Consider the following 27356-nt stretch of genomic DNA (forward strand, 5'->3'; position numbering starts at 1 on the left):
CTTTCCTTTCCTTTCCTTTCCTTTCCTTTCCTTTCCTTTCCTTTCCTTTCCTTTCCTTTCTTCTTTCTTTCTTTCTTTCTTTCTTTCTTTCTTTCTTTCTTTCTTTCTTTCTTTCTTTCATATAGGGTCTCACTGTGTAGCTCTGTCTGGCCTGGAATTTGCTATATAGACCAGACTGGTCTTGAAATAATGGAGACCTATTTGTGTCTACCTCCTGACCACTGGGATTAAAGGCATACACTACCATACACCACACATAGCTCTCCTCTATGAGCTGTCAGATGTGTTAGTATCTAATTGGTCTCACACCTTTTGTTGAAAACGACCATTTCTCCCGTTGAATTGTCTTGGCACTCAGTCGACCGCAAATGTAAGGGTTTACTTTGAGGTTAGCCCATGACCCTGCTTAACTTAGCCAACTGAGTAACACATGTCATATGGTGTGTGTCATATAAATGCCTCTAAGGCTAGCCACCTTAAAGGTCTAATATAAGGCTGGCAGGATGGCTCAGCAGGTAGACACTTGCTACCAAGCCTGGGGCTAACCCCAGAATCTACATAGTAGAGAAGAGAACTGATTCTTGTAAATCATCCTTTGATTTCTGCAAGCATGCACATATGGGCATGTGTGTGCACGAGTGTGTGCGCACACACACTGTAAATTCAAATCTGACTAAGCAGGTACAAGGAATACAAAATGCTTGGAGTTTGAGTTGAATTGCAGACCTTGTTTGTCTAGTAGTTTATCTTTGGGCTTAAACTCAGGCCATGTATTTCTTATGTCTTATGGTATGAATTTGATTTATAAAGATCTTTGGGAAGTAGACATGGCTGACCCTCCATCCTTGTAAATTCCTCACCCTTGGATTTAACCTATTTTTATTATTTATTTTCTGAGCTTGTAATATAATTACATCATTTCCCCCTTCCCTTTCTTCCCCCCCCCAATCCCTCCCATATACCCCTCCTTGCCCTCTTTCAAATTCATGGCCTTTTTTAAAAACTTAATTGTTACACACATATACATATGCATGTGCACGCATGTGCACACACACACACTACTAAATACAAAAATACAAACTGTCCAGTCTATATAATGTTACTTGTATGTCTTTTTTCAGGGCTATTCAGTATTGGATAACCAGTTGTTCTTTCCCTGGGAAAGACCATTTTTGCTCATTTTTACGTTCCTTAGTCTCCTGTGGTTCTTCGTGTAGGACAGAGGCCTCCCCGGGCTCTCTCCAATCCAGTCCTGTGAGCCTACTGTCATTTTTCTTGTTCAGCTCATATTTAGGTAGTCATGTTGGTGAGACTCCTTATTCAGCAGACTCCTTATTCCTCTGGCTCTTAAAGCCTTTTCAGGATCCTCTTCCAAAGTGGTCCCTGAGGTGCAGGAACACTGTTGGAAATGTCTCCACTGGGACAAGACACGTAACATTTGATCAGTTCTGGGTTTCTGTGATGGTGTCTGTCGGGTGTAGCGAGGAGTTCCTTGATAAGGGATAATACCTATCTGTGGGTATAAGGACAGATATTTAGCACATAGTAAGAGACTTTGCTGGCTTAGGGACTTGGGAAAGTGGCAGTTGTAGGTCCTATTCCAAGATGCATACCTTCCCATGCCCTGAGTAGTCGGCTTCGTTCCCAGTCCCGGACATGCTTTCTTCCTGTCGAATGGGTCCTATGTCCAAGGAGAGAGCAGTTGGTTTCCTGTGTGCCACTCTGTACCACTAGGGTTTCTACCGTGCCATGCTCACCACCGTTGTGGTTCAGTGGTCTCGTGTCTGGGTAGGGCTGTTGCCTCCCTCCTTTAGAAGTTCTCCTGGGATCTGAAGGCTCTGTGAAAGCTAGTCGTCAGGGAGGAGCCTTCAGGTCAGCTCCAGCTCAGAGTTTCCAGAATGCTCTCTGAGGTGCATGTGTCTTCAGCGTTAGCACTTACCTTTCATCTCTAGGGCACGGGCTCAATCAAAGACAGGAGCAGGAGCTGTTTGGGAGTCTCTTGGGCAACCCTGACTGACAACTCAAAGGAGGGCTTCTTATACCTAGTATTGGGGCTTTTGTGTGATTGTCTTTGGTTCTTGGAGGGGGCATTGTCAGCTCAGATGGAAAAATTTCACTAGGTCTATATATGTGTAATTATAAACCAACTTAAGGCTTTATAGACATTTTATTATTATTTTACTCTTACCATCCTTTGAACCTATTTTTTTTTTAAATCTGAAAGTTACATTGGGAGAGATAAAAAAGGAAGAAAGCAAGCAAGCTTAAGGAGAGGGTGGTGCGATGGCTCAGCAGGTACTTGCCACTAAGCCTCCCTGAGTAAGAGTCCTGAGACCCATGGAGTAGAGGGGGAGGACTGACGTCTGGAGTTGTCCTTTCACCTCCACATGTACACGGTAACACCTCCATACAAAACAATAGGTAAATGTAAGGTTTTTATTTTCTTTAAAAAAAGAGATGTATAATGTACCAGAGTACATTATATACATGTATGAAATTGTCAAAGAACAAATTTAATCAGTAGAAAGTTATATTTTTAATAAAAGTGTACTTTGAGTATATCCAGTATACCAATAGGCCTCTTGTATTAGTTAGCGTTGTGCCACTACTGTATAAAACACCCGAGAAAATCAGTTTAGGGGAGAAAAAGGTTTGGGGTCCTGAGAAGTGGACTCAGTAGTTATGAGCACTTGTCCTTGTGGAGGACCTGGGTTTCATTCCAAGCTCCCACGTGGCTGTCTATAACTTCAGTCCCATGGGATTTGATGCCCTCCTCTGACCTTCTTGGGCAGCATATATTCACACTGTGCACATACGCACATGTAGGCAAAACACTCCTAAAATAATAAAGTTATTTATTTATTTATTTATTTAGAGAAGAAAAAGATCTTTTAGGGTTCATGCCCATGAAAATGGATCGGTCACTTGTCATGTTTCTTTGAGCGTGGTGGCACAGAACATAGCAGCTGGGACTATGTGGTGGAAGAGGCCTGTTCACTTCATGGTGGCTAGGAATTGATGAAAGAGACAAGAAGAAGTAGGGTCTCAATGTCTTTTCTGAGGATACAGCACTTTCCTCTCATAATTCCCAAGGCTGGGAACCTTTGGAGAGTGCTCCGGATCCAGACCGTAGGACACACAATACAAGTGTGTTTGCAATGAGCATGTGTGGAGTCTTCTATTTGTGCAACCAAGTAGTACAGTAGAAGTGACTACACTATGGTGGCACTGCTTTAGGCCATCAGGCCACTGGCATTGGTGAAATGCACAGAGGATGTGATGTGCATAGGTCACATAAGGCAACCTTAGTGGTTGGTGCCCACAGGGCTTTGCAGCCCACTCCTGTGGATGCTAAAGGAAAGCTATGCCAGCACCTATACTTTTCAGAATCCTCCTTATTGCCTTAGTCTGTGTAGTGAACATTTCAGCCACACTGCTATGTCCTGGTGCAGGGCTTTTGAAAAGGGTCTGCAAGTGGACTGCTCAGGCTCGGGTCCAGCAAGTTCTCAACCTTCCTGGAGCTCTGTTTCTGAAACTGTTTACATTGCAGCTAATACGAAGTTAGCCACAAGATCGTACTGTGGCTCCTGGCACAGAGCGAGGTACTCAGCTGTTACCCACAGGAGTTAGTAGGTGTGCACACAGAGGTTTCGAGGGACTGCTGCATTCATACTGCAGTGTGGCTGAGCCTCGAAGGCATGATGTCAAGGGGAGGGATCCAGACACAGAAGCCACACACTGAATGATCTCAGTTACACGAAATCTCCATGATCAGTTGTCTCCAGGGGCTAGCCAAGGTGGGACTAGGTACTGACTGCTTAGTAGAGTTTCTTTTGTGGGTGATGGAAATATTCTAAAAATCAAGTTTCAGTTGTGTTTGATAAAACGCTACAGATATACTAAAATGTATTTCATTTCATACTTTAAATGGGTCCATGTTTTATTATATGGATTATCTCAGCACGACTTAAAATCAGGACAGGATACACCTTCATACATCTTCAATCCCAGCCCTCACAAGGCAGAGGAGGTGAATTTCTGTGAGTTCAAGGCAAATTTGGTTTATCTATCAAGCAGGGCTCGGCTAACAGAGGTGGGCGGTGTGCATTGGCGTGGAGATAGCTGCAGGGCTCACTGTCCTTTCTCTTCTGGCAGCACTGATGTCTTCATCTGTACAAGCCCCATCAAGATGTTCAAGTACTGTCCCTATGAGAAGGTAAGGGGTCCATTCCAGGCGAGGAATGGGCCCAGGGCCTCATCCGGTGCTCCCCCCTTCTCTGCACCAGCCCGAGGTGCTATCTCATGAGCTGGATTGGCTTGTTCCAACATGGGCTTGGTGGGAAGGGTGCTTGCCTCATCTGTCAGATGCTGGCAAAGGCTGGTAAGGTAGGTGACAGGGATCAGAGAGAGGACCATGTCTGGGGAGGGGCTAGAAGCTCAAGGGTGTCCTGCATGAACAATCCCCCCATCCTTTCCCTCATTGTCACACTCACCTCTGTGGTACTGGGAATGGAACTCAGCATCCTACATGCCAGGCAAGTGCTCCCACACTTAGCTGCATCCTCGGGCTTACACGAAAAGTCCGACCAAGAGCTGGGCATAGTGGTGAACATCTGTAACCCCAACATCCAGTAGGCAGAGACAGGGATCACAAATTCCAGGCAAGCCTGTGCTACATAGTGAATTCAAGGCTAGCTTAGGCTACAGTGAGATCTGACATACCCCTCAAAACAGAAAGTCTAAGCAAGGAAATGTAAGCTTGTTTTTCTGCGTGCTCTTTTGTCTTTACTGAAAGATGTAGAGGTACAGCAGGGAGCCTTGGTACTGTAGAAGCTGGGTTGCTTTCTGTGTGGGGAGGACAGGGCCACCACACCTTGCTGGTTTCCCAGACACCCAGGACACTGGTTTCTCCGTCAGGTTTCCCCAACTCAGGCTTTAGATTGTCACGCTGAGGCTTCTGGGTATCTCCACTCTTCTCTCTTCCACACAATGCTGTCTTCAGCCTGGAGTCGTTATGCGCCTTGCTTAGGGAGGCTCTCACACCCATGGTGGCTACTGTGGGTTATGTGAGCAGATGCCATGCCAGCTGGGGTCATCTCGACCCCTCTGACCTCCCAAGGCTGGGTTCATTTCAGCACAAGGGAATGGGTGTTGGATCTACAGCTCCTGGGAGTGAAAGATGGGTCCCCACTTTGTATCAGAGCACCTATCTCCCAAGGACATTCTGGACTGGTGGGGTCAACCTCCCCTGGGGACTGGTTAGAAATAGACATTTTCAGTGACACTGACCTTTTGAGTTAGAAACTGAGTGGCAGTGTGGTCTCACCCCTGCACTTGAGCTGTTGAGGTGTGGTGACAGCTTCAACTTTAGCTGGCCCAAACAATTGGATGCATGGCCAGAACAGGTTCCCTGGGTGATGTTAAAATCTGCAGGCACCTGAGTTCCTTATAGATACTAGCATGGTGTGTACACATCTTCCCTCACCCCACCCCCTGAGCTTGAGCCCTTAAGCCATCTCGGGTAACTAATATCTGATACAGTAGGAATGCCTTTGCTGCGGTTGCTCGTCAGTTTTGTATAGAGTGATGATAGGAAGGTCTGCACTCAGCCAGTTCAGCTGCCGTTCATGGTTTCTGTTGATTGTGGTGAGCCTGGCTGTATACTGGCTCTACTGGTGTGGTCTGTCCTGCTGCCTCCCCTCCTCCTCCCCTCCCCTTCCCCTCCCTCTCCATGACTAGTGAAACAGGCCATGCTTCCTGTGGATTCTCTTATTACCGCCACTTCAAACCTCTGTGTAGAATCAGTGTTACCTCTGAAACTTGATAAGGTGTATCACATCAGCCCCATGGTAATTAGCTCCCTATAAAAACTAAGCCTGTGGCTGGAGAGATGGCTCAGTGGTTAAGAGCACTGACTGCTGCTCTTCCAGAGGTCCTGAGTTCAATTCCCAGCAACCACATGGTGGCTCACAACCATCTGTAATGGGATCTAAAGCCCCCTTCTGGTATGTCTGAAGACAGCTATAGTGTACTCATATAAATAAAATAAATTTAAAAAGAATTGAAAAACAAAAAGAATTAAAAAAAAAAAAAAAGCCTGGCCTAGCCTCGAAGCCTGTCTGACTCTGCATCGGGGCTTCTCCCTCCCTCCATGACTTGTATTGTAGCTCAAATGTGAAATGCCCTCCGTGGACTCATGTGAATCCTTAGCCCCTAGATTGTGGTGCTGGTGTGGGAGGTTAGGGAACCTTTAAAAAGATGGGGCCTGACTGGTGATAGTGAATTACTGGGTGGGGGGCAGGTTTATGGGCTGGAAACCCCCCTTCCAACCTGAAATTCTCTCTCTTTCTGTTTCCTGACCCACCCAGATATGAGCAAGCTTTCCCCATGCCTTCCCTCCCATAATAGAGCTGTCCCCTCAAACCATGAGCTAGGACCAATCCTTCCTTCCTTCAGGTTGGTCTTTCAGTACTAACAACAAAGTAACCAGTGGAGTTGGTAACCACCCTCTCTGTGACCTGTGTTGTGAGCTAGCACGTTAGCTGGCCACCACATCTACTGTCTGTTCACCCTCTGCCATGTCGTGCTCTATCCCAGCCTTGGTTTCCTGTAGAATGCCACTGCTCAGAAAGGCTCCATTTCTTTGTTTCTGGATTATTTCCTGTCTTTTACCAGACTGAGGTCTGCAGAGATGCACTCCCATCCTCGCCAGTGAAGAACGAGGCATGCAGGGAAGCTTAAACAGGTACATTGTTCAACAGAGAACTATCAAGACATCTTAAAGTTATTTGGGGTGAATTTTGTATATGAGTGCTGTATTTACATCATTTTTGCCCATCCTTCCTCTCCAACTTCTTCCCTGCCCTCCCTCCCTCCCTCCCTCTCAGATTCACGAGCTCTTCTTTAATTATTTATCCTCTGTGTGGGTCTCTCTCCATATCTGTCTCTGTCTCCTCCTCCCTTCCTCTCCTGAGTCTGTTTAGTGTTTCTTGTCTATACAGGAGCCAGCCTCTTGGATAACCTATGAGGGAGCTCATCCCCGGAGGAAAGAGACTCTCCCACTCTCAGCTGCATGGATTCTCAGTAGCTCTTCGCCTAGGCCTGGGGCCTTGTAAAAATCCCCCACTCACATTAATATGCCAACTGGTATTTTCATCATGTAGACCTTGATTAGGTAATCATACTGTCGAGGTTTCACGATTAAAGCTTCTTTGTCATATCTTTTTTTAAAAAAGATTTCTTTCTTTATTTTATATATGTAAGTACACTGCAGCTATATTCAGACACACCAGAAGAGGGCATTGGATCCCCATTACAGATGGTTGTGAGCCACGATATAGTTGCTGGGAATTTAACTCAGGACCACTGGAAAAGCAGTTGGTACTCTTAACCGCAGAGCCATCTCTCTAGCCCCATTTGTTATATCTTGAAGACTCTATTTCAAAGCAGGCATCCTGGTCTATTCAAAGCAGGCATCCTGGTCTTTTGGTTCTTACAATCTTTCTGGCTCCTCTTCTGTTCTTTTTCCTGAGCCTTAGATGTAGGGATTGTGTCATAGATGTAGCAATTGGGGTTGTACATTTTGGCCAGTTGTGGCTGTCTCTAATAGCCACCATCTGATGCACAAAGGAGCTCCTTTGATGAGGGGTAAGAGCCACGCTTATGGGTATATAGATGCAAATTTAGAATGCAGTAAGAAGTTATGTGGTGGGCTGGTGAGATGGCTCAGTGGGTAAGAGCACCCGACTGCTCTTCCAAAGGTCCAGAGTTCAAATCCCAGCAACCACATGGTGGCTCATAACCACCTGTAACAAGATCTGACGCCCTCTTCTGGAGTGTCTGAAGACAGCTCAGTGTATTTACATATAATAAATAAATAAATCTTAAAAAAAAAAAAAAAAAAAGAAGTTATGTGGTTTAGGAAGATGGCAGGAATAGATTCTCCTCCTAGAAAGGCCACAGGCAGTAAGTAGGCTAGGTCTGTGGCACCTGTCATGAATTCCCCTCCTACTTGAGTAAGTGTTAAGTCCTGTGAGACAGCTGTTGGGTATCCCCGTGGTAAAAGTGCTACTGCTGCACTGTGATGTCTCATCAGGCTTTCCTGGGTTCATAGCCGTTACACCTGGGAAGGGCTACGTATCGCTTCCCCCTTGGCAGCTTGCGCAGCACCTTTGCAATACCAGGAGAACTAGTTCTCATTGAAGAGGCTTCCAGGTCAGTTCCATCTGGGTTCCTCCAGGTAGTGGTGTCATCAGCAGACACACTGTGCACCCAGCCCTGCTCAAACTCTTACCCCACAGTCTCCCCCTTCTCTACTTTGATATCGCATGTTGGACATGTTTTAAGCAAACAGCCCTCTGTTTGTTTGGAGATGAAGTGATCAAGTCTTTGCCTGATTTTTCATTAGGTTGCTGTGTATCAAGTTGTGAGAGTTCTTTCTGAATAATTTAAAAAATTATTGCTTTTAAAACCCATTTACTTATTTTTTATGTGTTTGTGTGTCCACAGAGCCTTGTGCATGTATGTTAATCAGATGACAGCTGTGAGAGTCAGTTCTCTCCTTGCACCACGTGTGTCCTGAGGGTCAAACTCAGGCTGCCATCTTGGCTGCAACTGCTTTTACCCGCTAAGCCATTTCATTTCTCCTTAGTAGGCAAAGACTTCAGTTTTTGAGGCAGGATTTCACTGTGTAGTCCCACCGGCCTAGAACTTGCAGTCCTCATCCTGCGGCCTTCTAAGTGCTAGGACTACAGGTGTGTACTACCATACCTGGTTTAACAAAATCTTTAATTTTTTTTTTTTTTAGTGTAACAACATGTAGTCACATATGTTTACTCAAATTCATTCCCCTCTTCTCAATCCCTCCCCGCCCTAAGCCCATCCCATTTCATACAGTAGGCTGTTCCCTCCTTTCTCGTCTATGAGATTCAGCATATCTGGTCTTATGCTGATGTTCATGATGCAGGTCTTTGTGTTAATTACAGTCTACTCCAAGAAGAAGCCTCACTATCAGGACTGAGAAGTGGATCGATCTATGCTTTTAGCTGTATGGCATTAGGAGCTGTTTTATTGCTGTGTTCATTTAGCAGAATAGCTGTAGATTTCCCCTTAGGACCCAAGACCTATCGAGTCTCAAGTTCTTGGCCTCATTAATCATCTCCGGTATAGGTTCCATCTCATGGAGCAGAGCTTATAGCCAATCAGAAGCTGGTTGGTCACCTCCATAACATCAATGCCACTGTAGCACCAGCGGGTGGAGCTTGCAGTGGGTTGCTGTTGTGACTCTCAGGATCTGTAGCTGGGTGAGACTGACTCTGCTCTGCTGCATCCTCGGGTAGTGTATTACACTAAGCACGAGTCACGAGCAGTGAGGCTTCCAGCTGAGCATCAGCTTCACTTTCCCCGTGGTGATGACGTAAGTATGTGATGTCTTCAGCAGCAGGGCCTTACCATCAGGGTCTTCTCGATAGTAACCCTCTGACAGTTATATAGCTGAGAAAGACTTCTTCCATTCTGTAAGCTGTCTCTTTGCTTGATCGATGGTGTCCTTTGGTGTAAGAAGCCTCTTATCTTTTAATTGAGTTGTTTTCATGATGTCCAGTTTTTGAGTGCTTTAAATATTTTAGATATTAGCCCTCTGTCAGATGTGTAGTTTGTAAAACCCTTTTCCCATTAGATGGCCTGCCGCTTTCTGAGTGATGGTGTCCTTGGCCATGCAAAGGTGTCTCAGTTTCATGAGGTCCTGTTTGTTAATTGTCAATCTTGAGACCTGTGCTGATGGTGTTCTATTTCAAAATTCTTTTCCTGTGCTAATGAGGTCAAGGCTATTCCCTTTCTCATCTGTCAGACTCAGGGCATCTGGTCTTATGCTGAGGTCTTTGATGCATCTGGACTGGAGTTTTCTACACAGTGATAGGTGCGAGTCTGTTTCTGTTCCTGCACATGATGTTCTTCAGCACTAACTTTTCCTGATGTACAGAAGTTTTATACTTTCAGCTCTCACATGCAGGTTATGATCCACTTAGAGTTAACTGTTTTATATGGTGGAATATTAGCAAAGCAAAGGCTCTGAGCTGTTTGCGGGAGTTTGCTTCTGGTTGTTTCTCTCTTGGAAAAGCAGCCTGGGATTTTGTGTGTGCCCAGGTCTAATTCTGACACCCTGAGTAGGTTCACTGAGCCATGTCTCTCGCTTCCCCACAGTCTTGAAAGTTTCATAACTTCAAGATGGCAAGTTTTCCAACATTGTTCTTAAAAAATTTTAAAAGCCAGGCATGGTGGCACAGGTAGATCTCCACCAACTTGGTCTACACAGTGTATTCCAGGAGAGACAGGGACACATAGAAAAATCCTGTCTCAAAAATCCATGAAATAAGATAAAATAAAATAATAAACTAGAGTTGTATTCCTTCTTTTCCTTGTCCCTCCAATCTCTTCCACGTCCCCTCTTCCTCATTTCCTATCAAATTCATGGCCTCTTATTCTTTAATTAATACAACATGCTTAGTCTGTTTAGTGTTGCATGTATGTATATGTTTTTAGGGATGAACACTTGGTTTTAGAAAGCCAATTAGGGGACTGCTGCTAAAGTTCTTTCCAAGGAAAAGACAGACGCAAAGCCTGTCCATCTTCTAGGGTCCCAGTGGCAAACCATGGCAGTGTTCTGCCTATGTACACTCAGGCTCCACCCATTCTTCCAGCTGCTACATCCTTTTTGTCCCCTTCTCCTGCAGGGGTCCCTGATCCAGGGATGGGGTGGCATAGATGACTGACAATATTTCTCCTTGCCTTTCTGTCCAGCTCCCCCATCTCCAGACCAAGGTCGTTTGGGGGTTGTCGGTATTTCTCCTACCATAAAACAGAAGGAAATGGAAAGTTTTCAAGCAGACACAGACTGCAGTAATAACCCAAGACTGAGAACGCAAATGTGGGGAAGCTCTGTAGCCGGTACATCACTTAGTCAACAGCACTGGCCGCCCATGGACCACACAGTTGTCTAAGTTTCCGGTACTAGACTTGAGTCTCTGCCTGTGATTGGCCTTGAGTCCACACAGAAAGTTGGGTCTGGCTATAACCACCTGCCCACTGTTGTACTAGCCGACACGTCTTGTCTGACATTTCTATCACNAAGCATGCAGGATCCACAGCTGAGTAGGCCTTTGGGCCTTAATCCTCCCCAGCATTCTTAGTAGGGACTCTGGCACTCCAGGAGTTGCTCTCAGGGAGGGGAGACTTTGGACCCAGCTCTGCCTTTATTTCTCCAAGTCAGCAGCCAAAATGTAAAACCTCTTCAGCAAAAGGATGTCACCATTCAGGCCTGGAATGCAGCCCACTGTGGTGATAAGGCCCCTGTGGCCAACAACTCCTAGCGAGGTGACCTGTTCTTGATACTGGTGTTTCCAATTGACCACCTTGTGGCTCCTGGCTGTGTAGTGTTTAGCATTTACAGGCATGGGGCTTTGCAGACTTACCCCTATCACCTGGGTGGATGCCACTGTGCCTTACCCAACCTTAAAGCTCCCAAGAATCCCACAGCAGCCCCTGGCCTTCTCCCCCTTTGTGAACGAATGTCCCACGATGGCTTCTTCGGGTTCATTCCCATGTCTTTAAATGAGTCTCTAAATCTGCAAAACACTCAAGAGTTAGCCCTGTGCTGTCTTTATGCAGTAAAAACTTTCTGCATAGGATGGGCAGAGCAGTGGTCCTGTCCTGACCATCCCATAATGAGCAGTGAGACTGTGGAGGCAACCCTGGTGAAGCACATGAAAGTTGGTTGTTATCTGCTTTGAGCTGTGTCAGGTGACCACAGAAGTTCACTAAGGAGATAGTAACTCAAACGTAAGCAACGTCTAACAGCTGGGCGGACTTTATGTATTGGTATCCGCTCTTCCCTCCACAGAGCCCTGCTGGGTGCAGTAGCATGGACAGGGGGCACTGACTTGGCCTTCACTAACTCAGGCACGCTCTCCGAGTCGACCCACTTGGAGCTCTTCCCTGGGACCATCCCCACTTCCCCACTTGATGAACTTGGTAAGGGTGGCTCGGCCCTGCCCTCCCTTGCTATGCTTTCTGCTCAGGCTGGCTCTCTGTGTCAGGGGAACTCAGGGTTAGTGCCATGGCTGGAGCTGCAGCTGTGACCTCCATCTACCACAGCTGGCTGCTGGGGAGGCCCTGGCTTGGCAAACTGTCTACACCTCTAGGCCCTTTTCTTTTGAGACAGGTGCTCTGGTGGACACGCTTCTTTTGGGTGTTCCAGGGAGGAAAGGCTTCATCTCTCCTCACAAGTCTCAGATCCCAGTCCATCACCGAGGGAAGTCATACAAAATAAATAGACAGACAGACAGACAGACAGATGTCACAGTCCTGTTTTGCCAGTGGGCACTCTTACATGCTGCTCTAAGTCACTTAATCCTCCAGAGCCTTTCCCACTCCACCGAAGGGCTCAGCAAAGTCTCTAAAGCTCCACGTCAGCCTCCAGGTCCTTGCTAATCAAGGCTTCCTTAAGTCTCTGGTGAACGCCATCCTCTCAGGCCCTGTGACGGGCATCATACCTTGCTGCCCTCATCCCTAGTTCCCTCAGTAGTCCCTGTCCCTCCACTATTGTCCTCCAGCCCCTGATACCTATGGGGACCTTAGCTGCTTGACATCCAAGCATCTCTAATGGCTCCTGAGAACAAGGACAGGTTCCTTGTACTGCCTCATGCTAAGCAGCTCCCTCTGATGTGTCCCAAGGAGGGAAGTGTGGTATGTCCTTCCTTTCCTCTGCTTCTGCAGCACTCAGACTGATCCTGTCTGCCCCCGCATCCCATAACCTCACAAGCCAGGCCGTGAGAAAGTCTTTCATTGATTGTTTAAAGCTTTCCCCTAATTCCAGCAATCCCGGCATTGAAAGTTCTCCGATTACCGCGGTCTCTCACTCTCTCACGGTAGACCACTGTGAAGACCCCTGCCTGCATGCTGGTTCTTGTGTTTTCTCTGTATGGAAGGTTGGATTCATGGGGTATCTTTTGTTGCTTCTACATCAATCTGACTCTCATTGATGCTTGTCTCCTCCCATGGGTGTTATAGGCTTTCAGGAGGAGCTCTGTATCTCTGGTCTAATCTGGGCCCTCGGCCGTTTTAGCTGTAAAAAACCAGGCCAATCTTCAATTTCTGTCTCTTTTGTCTAATTTACTCACTAAGTGGGAGGCTAGGGCTGGGTGGGCAGCCTCCCACCCTTTCTGCATCCCTCCATTACACCTGAGTGTCCCTGAGCTGCCACCTGCCTCAGATCTCTTACTACCCATGGCAGTGGCGGGGGCCTCCACAGCTGCTGGGGGACACCTCTGTCCTCCATGTGCTACTCCCAGCTTGTCTTATCTGCTCTGGATCTTTGATACTTGTCTTGGTTGAGTTTTTTGGTTTTTGTCAACCTAACACAAGCTAAAGTTATCTAAGAAGATGACTCTCAATTGAGAAAATGCCTCCATCAGATTGCCTGGCCTGATAGTGATCAACATATTCTTGATGTGGGCCAAGCTCACTGAGGGCAATGTCACCCCTAGTCTCACGTTCCAAGTAGTGGGACTTCAGATCTTCTTTATAAATCTGGCTTAGCCGGGCATGGTGGCACACGCCTTTAATCCCAGCACTCGGGAGGCAGAGGCAGGCAGATTTCTGAGTTAGAGGCCAGCCTGGTCTACAGAGTGAGTTCCAGGACAGCCAGGGCTACACAGAGAAACCTGCCTCGAAAAACCAAATAAATAAATAAATAAATAAATAAATAAATCTGGCTTAGTTAAAAGGTTTTCTTTTTTTTTTTTTTTAAAGATTTTTATTTTATTATATGTAAGTACACTGTAGCTGTCTTCAGACACTCCAGAAGACGGCGCCAGATCTCGTTACGGATGGTTGTGAGCCACCATGTGGTTGCTGGGATTTGAACTCAGGACCTTTGGAAGAACAGTCCGTGCTCTTAACCACTGAGCCATCTCTCCAGCCCTAGTTAAAAGGTTTTAATGTGTTAAATACATGTAACACAGAAGTTCCTCTCATAGCCATTTCACCTGCATAGTTCAGCCTGTTTCAGTTTATTCTTTGTAAAACATTTTTGCCTAATTACAATCTCTAGATGAATAGAATTAGAAGTGCTTTTGCATATTGTATTATCTACTTTTTTTTTTTTTTAGATTTATTTATTTTATTATATGTAAGTACACTGTAGCTGTCTTCAGACACTCCAGAAGACGGCGCCAGATCTCGTTACGGATGGTTGTGAGCCACCATGTGGTTGCTGGGATTTGAACTCAGGACCTTTGGAAGAGCAGACGGGTGCTCTTACCTGTTGAGCCATCTCACCAGCCCCCGTATTATCTACTTTTAATAGTTCTATATTTTTTATAGATTATCTGAGGGCTATTAAAGTTCAGTTACAGGTGTGTGTGTGTGTGTGTATCTGGCATTAGTAGATGTTTGTGTTAGCCAGGTTCCCATCACTATAAAAAAATACCCGAAGAGAAAAGGTTTTTCTTTGTTCAGAGGTTTGATTGGTTGGCCCCCTTGCCTTGGGCCTGTGGTGAGGCAGCCTGTGGTCATGACAGAATCCATTAGAGAGAAAAACATTTCCCTCATAGCTAGAGAGCAGAAAGGGGTAAGAGAAGACCCAGGGTTTCACAAACCCCTTTGAGGCCTTCATTGACACAAACATCTCCCACAAGGTCCAGCCTCTCTGGTGCCACCGTGGGAAAGAATCCTTTACCACACAGGCTATGTTAATCTAATCATGCCAACTATATGCTGAGGGTGCACAATCTTAGGGGGGTCCCAGAACTCAGTCATTGTCAGAACTGTGGAGTGGGAAGGACATGGGGCCTCTGATGTGTGGTAAAATCCAGAGCTGGAATTCTTCCTGTGCCTACTATACTCCAGGGTCAGTGAGGGGCTTCTACACACATCTTTCCACCCATGAGATAGAAGATGCTCAAATTAGTTGAGGTTCTCTAGAGGAACAGAATTGATAGAATGAATATGTACATGTGTATATATATATATATATATATATATATATATATATATACACACATATCCACACACACACGCACATACACACACATCTGGGATTTATTAGAGTAACTTATAGGCTATAGTCCAACAGTGGCTGTCTACTAACAGAAAGCCCAAAAATCCAATAGTTGTTCAGTTCACAAGGCTAGGTGTCTTAGCTGGTCTTTGGTATATGCTAAATCTCAAAGAAGTGGGCTCTAATGCCAGTGAAGGAATGGACTTGCTAGTGAGAACAGACAAGCAGAAAGGCGCAAGTCTCCTTCTTCCATGTCTATATAGGCTGCCAGCAGAAGGTGGGACCCAGATTAAGGGTGCAGTCTGTCCACTTCAAATAATTTAATTTTTTTTGTTTTTTTGTTTTTTTGAGACAGGGTTTCTCTGCGTAGCCCTGGCTGTCCTGGAACTCACTCTGTAGACCAGGCTGGCCTTGAACTCGAAAATCTGCCTGCCTCTGCTTCCCAAGTTCTGGGATTAAAGGCGTGCACCACCACTGCCCAGCCATTTCAAATAATTTAATTAAGAAAAATCCCTCACAGGTGTACCCAGCCACTTGGGTTTCACTGTGGTTCTAATTATTATTATTATTATTATTATTATTATTATTATTGTAGATTATTTGGGGCTATTAAAGTTCAGTTACAGTAATATATACTGGGCATTAGTAGATGTTTGTTAGCCAGGTTCCCATCAGTATTAAAAATACCTGAGATAAATCCATTTATAAAGGTGGTCAAGTTGACAACCAAGAATACCCATCACAATGCACTAGTTACCACACGTGGATCAGGCAGTTTTTCAAGGATGAACAAGGCTCAGAGGCAGACCAGTGGTGTGTCCATTTAGAAACAGCTCTGGTTTTCCCTGCCAGGATGTAGTCAGCTCAGGAACCTGAGCTCGCCCAGCTCCAGGGACAGGGAGTGCAGTGGTGGCAGCCATCACCGGCCTTCTCAGAACTTCAGTTTCTTTTTCTGTACAGGATCTGTGGGTCACTGTACTGTTTGTTTTGTGCAGCTGCTCCTCTCCCTGCCAGAGAAGAGAGACCCAGAGACTGGGTATGTGGGACCAGACGCTTGTGGTGACTTGATATCAGGGTGCTGCATCCAAGCACATGACAGTCACTCAGAGCCACTGGCTACACTGGATTGGAAATGAGCAAAGCAGAGGGAGTTTTCCCCATCTCTAGGCCCCGACTCTGTTCTGCAGTAGGACCCTTGTGCCACTAGGCCTGGGCTGTGGCTGCCCTGCTTGGAAGAAGCCTGGGCTCTCCCAGTTTCCTCAGCATGCCTCATAAGCAGACAGGGCGGAGAGCTGCCGGGGTGGGAAGGATGTGTGTGTCAGGGTTGTCGTGAGGATGAGAGGGCACTGGACAAGTACACGTACTTCAGTATTCTTACCTCTCTATTGCCGCCAGCACCGAGGTCACCCCCTGGTGGTGATCCAAACCCCACTCAGGTAAGCACTCCAGGGACTCAGCCCATCTACCACACATCTGCCAGAGGCAGCATTTGACCCTGCTGAGCTACTTTATGAGACCAATGGGCTTCTCTGCAGTGGCCATATCTTTCTGGGAAGATGGCCAATAGGGCCTGCATGGCTTCACTGAGACCTTGGCCATAAAGCCTTTCCAGTCAGAATGACCTCAGGTAGTCTGTCCAGAAACAACTGTCTTCTTCATTGGCTCATTTGGTTATTTGGACATGTATCCAAAGAACCATGGTCCCTGTCCTAAAGGATGTCAGAGGCTGCCGAGGCAGGTTTCAGGGACACAGAAAATGTGGTCATCATCTGGAAGGAGGAGGAGTGTGAAGTGAAGGGCATAGAGGAGTGAAAAGCAGGAGTGGGATGTAGAGATGGCTTTTGGAACGTGCTGTGTCAGGGGAGTGTGCGTGTGTGTGTGTGTGTGTGTGTGTGTGTGTGTGCATGTGTTTGTATGTGTGTGGTTAAAGGCCTGAAGAGAGAGAATTGTCTGGGAATTAAGGTTGCCATTGTGAGGCCTAGAGGTGTGGGTGGGACAGGACCAGGCCATGCAGCCCTGCCTCTAAGGCTCTGCTCTGTTCTCCAAGCTTCCTGTGCTAACGGTCACTTGGAGCCACATGTAGTCTGCTCCAAGTCACGTAGGCCACAGCTGGGATGAGCTTGCCTGAGGCTTTGCTGTGGGCCCGTTGGTGACTACACAGCCTTTCCCTCTGGAGGTCATTCCATATGAATGAGTATGTGCTTGTAACAATCTTCCTCCGGCTTCTGGCTGCTGTTTGTTCTCCAGGTAGGGCCAGAGGAATCTGGGCAAAAGCTCTTGTTCCCTTCTGCTGGAAGCTGCCCTGACTAAAACCCATACCCATCTTGGTCTGTGATCAGACCAGGGGGGATGGAGAAGGAGAGCCAGGTGACAAGATGCAGCTGCAGAGCTGGGAACCCCAGGCCCAGGGCCCACTCATGGCTCTCCTGGTTCTCCTGACAGAACCAGACCCAGGCTAGTCAGGTCATGTCTGCTGCCAGCTTCCCTGCGGTGGTGGAAGACTGTTTCCCAGTATCCAAAGTGTTATAGGAAAGGGTGGGGCTGTTCAGAACCCCACAGTGGCAGAGGAAAGGGTGGCCTGCTAGATTGCACACTGTTCTGTCAGTGGTAGCTGTTACTCTGGTCTGATAGTCAAGCTTTCTGCCTGTCAGTCCTGCAGACACCTATCCTTTTCCTGTGTGCCTAGGACACACACACACACACACACACACACACACACACACACACCCTTGTATTGGTGTGGCAACCAAGCTCCTAGTAACTGTCCTCTCTCTCAGACTACTGCCCCATTGCCCCTCCCCCTAGTATGTCTCACTGTTGAATGCCCCTGTCTCTGCTTTACGTTTGTAGCAGAGACATTGGGCAGATCCTCCGGTTGTTTCTCTTATGATTCAGCCACCTCAGGGAGTCACTTAGCCCCACAGGACTCAGTGGCAGCCAGTATGATGGACCTTGTTGGAACACTGAGAACATATCCTATGTAGCTCTGGGGATGTCAAGTCCTGGTGTGAGTTGTGACCTTTCTGTATTCTAGGGGACAAGTGTGCAGGTACACAGCTCCTAAGTGTCCAATTCCTGGGCACAGAGCTACCTGAGCTAGCTATTGTTATCTGCCTCCTTCCCTCCCGAGTGCTGGGGTCCTAGGCTGACCCATCCCCAGTGCCGTCTGACGCTGTCATCTCCTCTGTCGATCCAGTATGCCTGGGTGGAGAAGCACTTTGGCCCTGACTTTCTGGAGCAGATTGTGCTGACCAGAGACAAGACTGTGGTTGCGGCCGACCTTCTCATCGATGACCGGCCGGACATCACAGGCAAGTGGCCTGTTGCAGGGGTGGGAAGGTGAGGAGGTAGGGTGGATAGCACTGGGTACATTCTCCCTTCCCCGTCCCTCCTCCTGGGGTCTCCTCAGCCCACTCCCACCATCACCAGGTTCAGCAGTACCCAGCCAGGAGGTTCTTCCTGTTGGAAAGTTCTGTATGCACCAAGGGACAGTGCACTACTGGAGCCAGAATGTCGGTGCCCTATCCAGATAACCTGTTGGCCTTCCTGAGGAAGCGAAGACCCAGCTTTGACTTTCCAACCTCTGTTTAGTAGCTTGCAGCCCTCTTTCCCCCTCAGAGACAGTCTGTATTAGTTTACTGTATGACAGGAAATCATGGTATGGTGTCTCTGACTGACAGTGGCTTGGCCATTGTATTTGTCCTTTTTTTCTGGTTCCACCTCATGACCCCTTCCCAGAAAATAAGCAAACCACGTAGCTGACAAGGCAGGCAGAGGGAGGGCCTCAGGCAAGGTGAGATTTGAGAGTTCCATTAGTCAGTCGCATTCTTTCCTCCTCCTGGATGTGCTCTGCCTGGTTTTGCTACACTGGACAAAACCTCCCACTAGTTCTTATGAGTTGTCTGGACACATCAGTAGGAAAACACAATTTTTATCCTAAAGCTTGCTGAGTGCCAGAGAATTGTACCTACCTGCCCCAGTCCCTCCTGTGGGACATCCAAACTGTCTGTGTGTGTGTGTGGGGGGGGGGCTGGCCTCTCTCAAACCAGAGTCTTCCAAAGAGGCTGGTGGGTCACAAACCCAAGGAGCTTGTCCAGTCACAGCACAGTGTAGAAGGGGAGTGGTACCAGGAATTGGAGGGTGTGCTAACTGCGGCTTCCCACTTGAGGTAGCACGGGATGGGCATAGAGGCGGCTGGCAAGGCACAGCAGTGTGTGATGACAGAGCCCACTCAGCCCAGCCTCACTGTGTGGACTGCTTCTGTCGTCCTGTGCACAGTGACTTGTTTTGCTCTCATGCCTTCTGTAGGGCAGGCTAATAGAAGATAACTTTGTGGACAAAGAAACTGAGTCAGGTGAACACACCACCTACTCTTGGGGCTCTTGGCTTGGTCCCAGCAAGCTACACTCAGTCCCTCGTGTCTAGTCTGAGCTGCTGCTGCTTCCCTCCACAGGGGCCGAGCCACACCCCAGCTGGGAGCACATCCTCTTTACCTCCTGCCACAACTACCACCTGCAGCTGCAGCCCCCTCGCCGGAGGCTGCACTCGTGGGCAGACGACTGGAAGGCCATCTTGGACAGCAAGCGGCTCCGCTGAGGGCTGTGCTATGGCTCTTCGTGGTTCAGCATGGGGCTCGCAGCTCACCACTGGACAGCAGACAGCCTGCCGAGGGTTGTGCCGCAGTTCCCTGGTACTTCCTGGAGGATCCCAGTGAACACTTTTGTCAAAACAACATCTGACACACTTCCCTTCTTCCCCTAGCTCAGCAAGGCCTTAACCTGATAGTTGGGACGGGGCTAGAAGAAAGACGTGTGTTCCCAGACAAGTTGGTCTGACCTCAGGCAGAGGTCCCATGCCACTGCCTCTCACTGCATACAATAGGGGTTCTCTGAGACATGGAAGTACCCTGGTCCAGGATCTGCAAGGCGAGGAGTGCCAGGGACAGATAGATGACAGCGGTTCCCCTGGCAGGCATGTAGGTACCTCTACTGTAGAGTCTTGTCCCGCTTACCTACTTGGTCTTTCTGGCTTTCCATGGCCACCAGGCTCTTTGGGAGGCCAACAGAGACCTTCCATATGGCCAGTGCTACGGTCTCTTGCTCTGGTGTGCCTAGATCCCATTAACAGCCCAGAAAGGAGTCAGCAGGCTTGAATATTTGTTGCCGATATGAGAAATAAATGCTACTCACACATAGCCTATGCTGTGGCCTTCTCTAGAACCTGCCCCAGGGTCCTCTAGTGTGCCATCTGCTTGTGATGTAAGCACGTGGGAGTCCCACACACTGATGAAGAGGACAGAGGTGGGTATAGCTCACCCACAGGTACCTCGTGTCTCACCTTGCATGGTACCATATGGGACAAGGCAAGATGGCCTGGATGGTGGCGTAGCTAGCAGCCTGGTGGTTTCTTTTGGTCCCATTCATCTGAGGGAGGCGCTGCTTCCCGCTAGCACCTTCCCTAACACTGCACGTTCTCCTCGCCCTGCAGGTAGGCACAGGGCCCTGTCCCTGCTCTTCTCCCAAGGCCAAGTTTCCATAAGACCTGGAAACTGCTGCTACAGCTACAGCATTTGTTCCCTGTGAGCGGGACTTCTGGGTGGTGACGCCAGACCAGCCACCTCCCAACTGTCCTCTTAATAATTTGAAAACCAGGGACTGGCGAGATGGCTCAGTGGTTAAGAGCACCAACTGCTCTTCCGAAGGTCCTGAGTTCAAATCCCAGTCAACCATATGGTGGCTCACAACCATCCGTAACGAAATCTGATGCCCTCTTCTGGAGTGTCTGAAGACAGCTACAGTGTACTTACATATAATGAATGAATTACTCTTTAAAAAAAAAATAATAATTTGAAAACCAGTGCCCTTGAAGGCCAGTTGCATTCTCAAAACCCTGGCTTGAGATGGGCACAGTGACACACACCTGTTTCCCAGCACTTAGGTTGAGGCAGGAGTATTACTGTGAGCTCAAGACCAGCCTGGGCTATGTAGTCAGTCTAGACCAGTTACATTGCAAAACCCTGTCTAAAAACATTTAAAGCCAGCACCCAATTTGTTTCTGGGCGTTCACGCTGAGCCTTCATACTGCCTTTTGGTACCTACAGCAGGGGATCTTCAGACTGCCTGGGGACTGGCTTAGGAAGAGAGAAGAACAAGGAGAGAGCTCTGGCTTCAGAGCCGGCCAGGGACTCCATTTCCCCACCCTTTACTCTTAAGCACCCAGCTCTGTCACCCAGGCTAGGTAGGGAGGTCTCCAACCAGACCAGAGAAGGATGGCCCAGGGACCACTGCCTGCCCTGGGCTCCTCTTGACTTGGTCATACATGACTTTCCATAGTCCTGCCCCATTTTTGCCCCTTGGGCTTGTCAGGGGCTCTGCCAGTGTCTTACTGCCAACACGTGGCAGTTCTATCACTTGATCTGGAACTCTGGCACACATAGGACAGCATCTGGAAATGCCCTGACCTGGGTGGGCTGGAAAAAAGCCAGTGCCTAGAGGGTGTGTTTCATGCCTACTCCAGAGAGCCTTTGCTATCCTGACACACAAATCACCGTTAAGCTACAACCTGTCATTTCTTGTTCATCCCCAAGATTACACATTAATATGGACATTATAGTGTAAAATATTTTCAAGCTTAAAGGCTCTACAGTCTTGCCAATTCAAATGCCTTTAAAATTTTCAAAGTCTGTTTTAAAATCCAAAGTCTCAACTGTGGCACCCTATCAAGTAAAATTTAAGTTAAATATGTGTTTTAAGAGGGAAGAATCAGGACATAGTCACAATCTGAACAAAGGAAAACAAAACTCCAGCTTTAACATTTCAGTGTCCACGGCTCAGTCTTCTGCGCTCCTGCAAAGGCTTGGGTCACTTTTCCAGCTCCACCCTCTGCAGCTTGTCTTCTAGGCTACAACTGGGTCCACTTCACTGCTGCTGCTGTTCTTGGTGGTCCTCCCGTGGTACTGACATCCAAGAATGCTGGGGTCTCCTGCTGCAACTGGGCTGCACTTTTACCAGTAGCCTCTTCCGGGCTCTCTTCATGGTGCCAAGCCTCAACTTTGTCCATGGCCTTTCAATCCAGGGGCTTCTACTGCTACTCCAGCTGTGCCTTCACTAGTGGCCTCTCAAGTGCCAGGCTTCAATTGCTCTTCATGACCCCTTCACGCCTTCAAAACCAGTAGCACTTGGGTGACTCTTACCCATGACCAAGTTCAGGTGCTAACATGAGGTACAACCCGGGCCACCTCTGGAACACAGCTTCTGTGTGCTGACTCTCAGGAAACACTTCCCAGGAGATTCCGTGACGCTGGACTCTTCTTCATCACTGCTGATCTATCTCCAGCTGAGCAGCATCCATTGTCCCAGCAAAGCAAAGGTTTCACTTTAGTGTGTCTGGTCTCTTGCCAATCACAGCTGATTCCTCAGCACCAACTGACCAGACACCACAGATTCATCACACAAAAGGCCCCGTGGAATATCTGCTTCCCTCTGGAACTTGACAAGCCATCATACCCTATTCCCCTGGCACCAACTTGTCTTTGGGTTTCTGTTGCTGTGATGAAACACAGTGACTGAAGCAAGTTGGGGAGGAAAGGGTGTATTTGTCCCACATGTCAGCATCATTGTCCACCACTGCAGGAAGTCAGAGGAGCGCAAGGGGACAGGAACCTGGAGGCAGGAGCCGACACAGAGGCCATGGAGGAGTAGCTTGCTCGCTGTGGCTCACTCAGCCTTCTTATAGAACCCAGGACCACCACCATTCCAGGGATGGCGCCTCCCACAAAGGGCTGCCCCTCCCCCACTGGTCATTAATTAAGAAAATGCCTTACAGATAGATCTTAGGTGGACATTTTCTGAATTGAGTTTCCCTCCTTTTACATAACTCTAGCTTGTGTCAAGGTGACATAAAACTAGCCACCACATCTGCTGGGTTTGCAGTGTTCTCTGGGTGTCTCCCTCCTACCTCCTGCTCAGGGAGTTTGTGGTCTCCAGGGCCCTTCATGGAGTGGCCTGGCATCCAGTCTCCACTAGTCCTCCTATTTGTACTAGGAGAGAGCTGCATTTGACCAATCCCGTGGTGATCCAGGAGGACCACGAGGCCCTCCTCACCAGTTAGGGACCGTCATAAAAAGCAGCCTTATGCAAGCTCCTTCAGAGCCCAAAGAGACATGGTGAGAGTTACGCATTGGATCTTTCTGGAGCTGCCCCAGGAGTCTGAAAGCTGTCCCCAAAACACAGGCATCAGTGGCTGCATTTATCTGTTGAGATTCTGAACCCAAGAGCACAAGGGAAGCACTTGTGGGAAGCACTACTTCATCGGTGTGGTGGAGGAGAAACTGTCAGTTAGATACCTGAGTGTCGCTCATCAGACAAGTAACCATCAAGCACCCATGGTCGGTCTGTCTGTCTGTCTGTCTGTCTCTCTCTCTCTCTCTGCCCAATGTTGTGCCTTCTTTTAAAAACGACTCTACAGGATAAAAACACACAGAAGCCACATAGGAACAGCCTCCCCAGTGAGTGTATCTGCTGTTTGAAAAATCCTTGATTAGATCTGCTACAGCGGGCTTGAATGTACAGACTGGGTTTCACAGAAGATCAGTAACAACCAAGATACTCGCCACTTAATGAACGGCTGCCTGCACAGAGGACTTGTGGACTTAATGCAAACTCCAAGAATCTATTAATTAGTTCCACTACTGGGCAAATTCTAGTGGTTCACAACCTGTGGGTTGTGACCTCAGGCAACATTTACACTATGATTCACAACAGTAGCAAAATTACAGTTATGAATTAGCAACAAAATAATTTTATGGTGTAGGGAGGGGTCACCACAGCCTGAGAAACTGTATTAAAGTGTTGCAGCATTAGGAAGGTTGAGAACCATTGAGTGAACAAATCTGACTGAGGAACTACAGTTTGTAAAGATGGCCACTTGATGGCGCCAGAGGACTGGCTCCAGGACCTTGGAGCCCTTTGTGCCTCCCTGGAGCCTGCAGTCAGCCCTGGGAAGTCTCAGCCTGTTGTTCCCAGCCACCAGCATTTCTCTCTGACTTAGGCACCTTCGGGGCCTGCCGGGTCTTGGGACCTCAGGCACTGTTGTCTGAGCACTGGGATCCGACTCACATCAGCTGCTCCCCACACTGAGAAGAGCACTGGGATGTGTGAGCCTCCAGCCTTAGCATGAGAGTACTTCTTTCCTGCACGGGCCCCACCTCCAGCCTGGAGCCTCAGGCCCTGCCAGTGGTCATCCTCCAGAGTCCCAGCCTTATGACAACTCACAGTCCTAACTCCACAGGACTGGGGGGAAGGGGGAAGAGGTGCTATCCTTACAAGGAGAGGAGAGCCTAGGGAAGAGGGAGGAAGGCCACAGCCTATGCTGTGTGCTGCGATGTCATACATTTCCTCACATGACTATGAAGCAAGGCTAAGATAAAAAGAGGAAAGGTTTATTTTTGGTTTATTAGGACTATGACCAAAGCTTTTAGCCTATGGTCTGTTGGTCCTTTTGCTGTCGGGCCTGGAATGAAGAAGAGTATTGCCAGTGTCACCGTGGGGTCACTCGGTGGAGCCAGAGTGTTCACTCTGTGCCTTAGGTGTGAAAAGACAGGTGAAGAGGAGGGATGAGGGTCCCTTTGAGTATCCCTCCCAATGACCTAACTTTCTTCCTCTAGGCCTCATGCCCTACAGGTCCCCCCACCCATATTACCAGCAGGACCACACCTTCAACACACGGTCTTGTTGGGGCGGGGGAGGGTGGTTACAATAAAAGCTAAGGCCCACACTGACAGACTGAGAACACAGTGTGGTGTGGCTGTCTCATTTTTTCTGCTGCTAGTTGTTTTTGTTTTTCAGACAGGCATTCACTACGTAGCCCTGGCTGTCCTGGGATTTGCTCTGTAGGACCAGGCTGGGCTACCCCAGAGACCCGCCTGCTCTGAGCACAACACCCAGCACAAGGTCTGTTTTGTGGGGGTAGGAAGACGGTGTGGGTGAAGCAGGCAGTGACCCAGAGGCTGGTGACATCCAGGGACAATGGCAGTTTGAGCAGAGTCTGAGGTACTGCTGGTGGGACGCTGGCTGACCTGCAAATGGAGACAGCAGGGGCAGTATGACACTGTGGCGTGAACCATAAGCACACTTAAGCCTGGGTAATTCATGGTGGGTGCGTGCGTGCGTGCCTGCCTTCATGCGTGGATTCTGGGAGTGAGGTGTGGTCAGCCAGGCACCACTGAGTTCATCCTGTGGGAGAAAAGGATTGGATTACCCCAGGAAGGGAAGAACCAAAACAGAAATGGAGCAACAGCGGCAGGTACCAAGAAGGGAGAATAGGGACCTACAAGCAGCTTACGGTGAGGGAAGGTGCAGGTCGCCAGTGGGAGCAGAGAGATAAGAGCCAAGGCCAAGGCAGGGGCCACGGATACGGGAAGGAGAAAGGAGAGCAGAGTTGTCCTGAGAGGAGACAAACCATGCCACTGGGGAGTGAGGGGCCCTTCCCTTGCAGGACTCACCCCGCCCCTTGGTCCCACTTGGAAATCCTCCCTTGGGTGGGCTCTCTCCCCACCCTGTGCTGGCCTCCATGCACTTTTCTTCCTGCAGTTTGTAGTAATCTGTCACCCATTTAAGGTCCTGGAGCGGGAATGCTCCCAGGAGCAGGAAACAGCCCCTCTTACAGGGTTCCATGCCTGCCTTCCTAACAGGCTTCAATTCTCTAGACCCTCCTTTTCCTCCTGCTAGGGGCACTGCCAGCATCAAGCACATTTCAGCAAAACACATTAAAACCAAGCAAGGGGCTTAAGATAGCGGAGGCTTCTCTTCAGGACCTCCCTGCAGAGAGGGAATGCCTGTAAGCATCAGAACCTGCCATCCGTTTACAGGATGAAAGGGGGGGGGGGGAGGTTGTGGCTTTTCTTTTCTGGCCTGCAGTAGGCCGGTGCTGGGATGACTGGTGAGGTAAAGAACGGTAGGTGATTGATAAGAGCCTCAGGGGGAGGGCGAATGTGATCAAAATACATTGCATGGAATCTCAGAGAATTAATAACATTCTATTTTAAAATAGATTCCCATCTCTATTGGCCATTGTCTGCTCTGCAGGGGTGGGGATGGGAATCAGGCAGGCAAGTTACTTTTAGTTTGGGAGTACTAATTATGGTGGTTAAAGGAAATAAATTACCACTACTTAACCAAGATGGGGGAGGGTTTTTAAAAATGGCTTGGTCTTGGCTATCAACCACAGTGGATGACAGGCAGCTGGCTCCAAAGCAAGAGAAGTGGGCACAAGGACAGGGAGTTCATTCGACCAGAGTAAGAATTCGGAACAGGTGTAATAGTGCTCTCTGTGCACAGACCAGAGGCCTGGGTGGCTCAAGACTCACAGTGGAGACTGGGGCAGTTAAGACCTGATGATTCAAGGCCTCGGGAAATGGGCTGAGCCGAAGCATGAACACTTCTGAAGAGATGAGCAGTCAGGCCTGAGCAGAAGACTTCTAAACTGCACACAAAGAGGCGGTGGGAAGAGGAGGAGACAGGGAAGTGTCTTTCGTACTCCACAAGATCATGCCCCAAAGAGCACAGAGCTGACTGACCCTCACAGTGCCCCAGTACCCCGAGCCAGGGTTGATGCATGAATAGAGATTTTATACTGGACAGAACTGTTGAACATTTACAATCTGAGGACAAAATAATTCTAAGCATTTCTAGACCACCACCACCCCCTACAAAAAAGAAAGAAAAAAGAAAATGAGATACATATCTTCAAAATCTGAAGGGAAATAATTTCAGACTCAACCTCTGAATGGAGCCAAATATAAGGGGGAAATCCCCCTGAGGGATGGAGAGATGGTTCAGCATTTTCTTTGTTTTCTAAGACAGGGTTTCTCTGTAGCCTTGGCTGTTCTAGAATTCACTCTATAGACCAGGCTAGCCTGGAACTCACAGAAATCTACCTGCCTCTGCCTCCAGACTGGGCCTAAAGGTGTGCAACACCACCACCCAGTAAGATGGCTCAGCTTTAAAGAACATGAACTGCTCTTCCAGAGGACCTGGGTTCAATTCTCAGCATCATGTCAGATGGCTTTCAACTTCCTGTAACCCCAGCTCCAGGAGCATCCCAATCTTCCAACCTTTGCGGGCAACACACACACACACACACACACACACACACACACACACAGAGAGAGAGAGAGAGAGAGAGAATAATACAAGAAAATGAATGTAGAAAAACATGAGAGTAGAGCTGTGTGACTTTGTCAGTTCCTTTTTCCCATTTTAAAATGTTTACATATGTGAGTGTTTTGTCTGCATGTATGTCT

The 27356-nt window shown here is 48.2% G+C and overlaps 1 protein-coding gene across 1 annotated transcript in view; it reads left to right on the plus strand.

Annotated features, from left to right (window-relative positions):
- The window catches only part of Nt5m (5',3'-nucleotidase, mitochondrial), a 27173-nt gene extending 6924 nt beyond the window's left edge, over positions 1-20249 (plus strand). Inside the window, exons 3-5 of the mRNA XM_021212399.2 lie at positions 4156-4216; positions 18252-18366; positions 19509-20249. Coding sequence (XP_021068058.1) covers positions 4156-4216; positions 18252-18366; positions 19509-19651 — 319 coding nt within the window. The 3' untranslated portion in view covers positions 19652-20249. The remainder of the gene's footprint in view (positions 1-4155; positions 4217-18251; positions 18367-19508) is intronic.
- The last annotated feature ends 7107 nt before the right edge of the window (positions 20250-27356 follow it).

This window comes from Mus pahari, chromosome 14, assembly GCF_900095145.1.
Source record: "Mus pahari chromosome 14, PAHARI_EIJ_v1.1, whole genome shotgun sequence".
Taxonomy (NCBI): domain Eukaryota; kingdom Metazoa; phylum Chordata; class Mammalia; order Rodentia; family Muridae; genus Mus; species Mus pahari.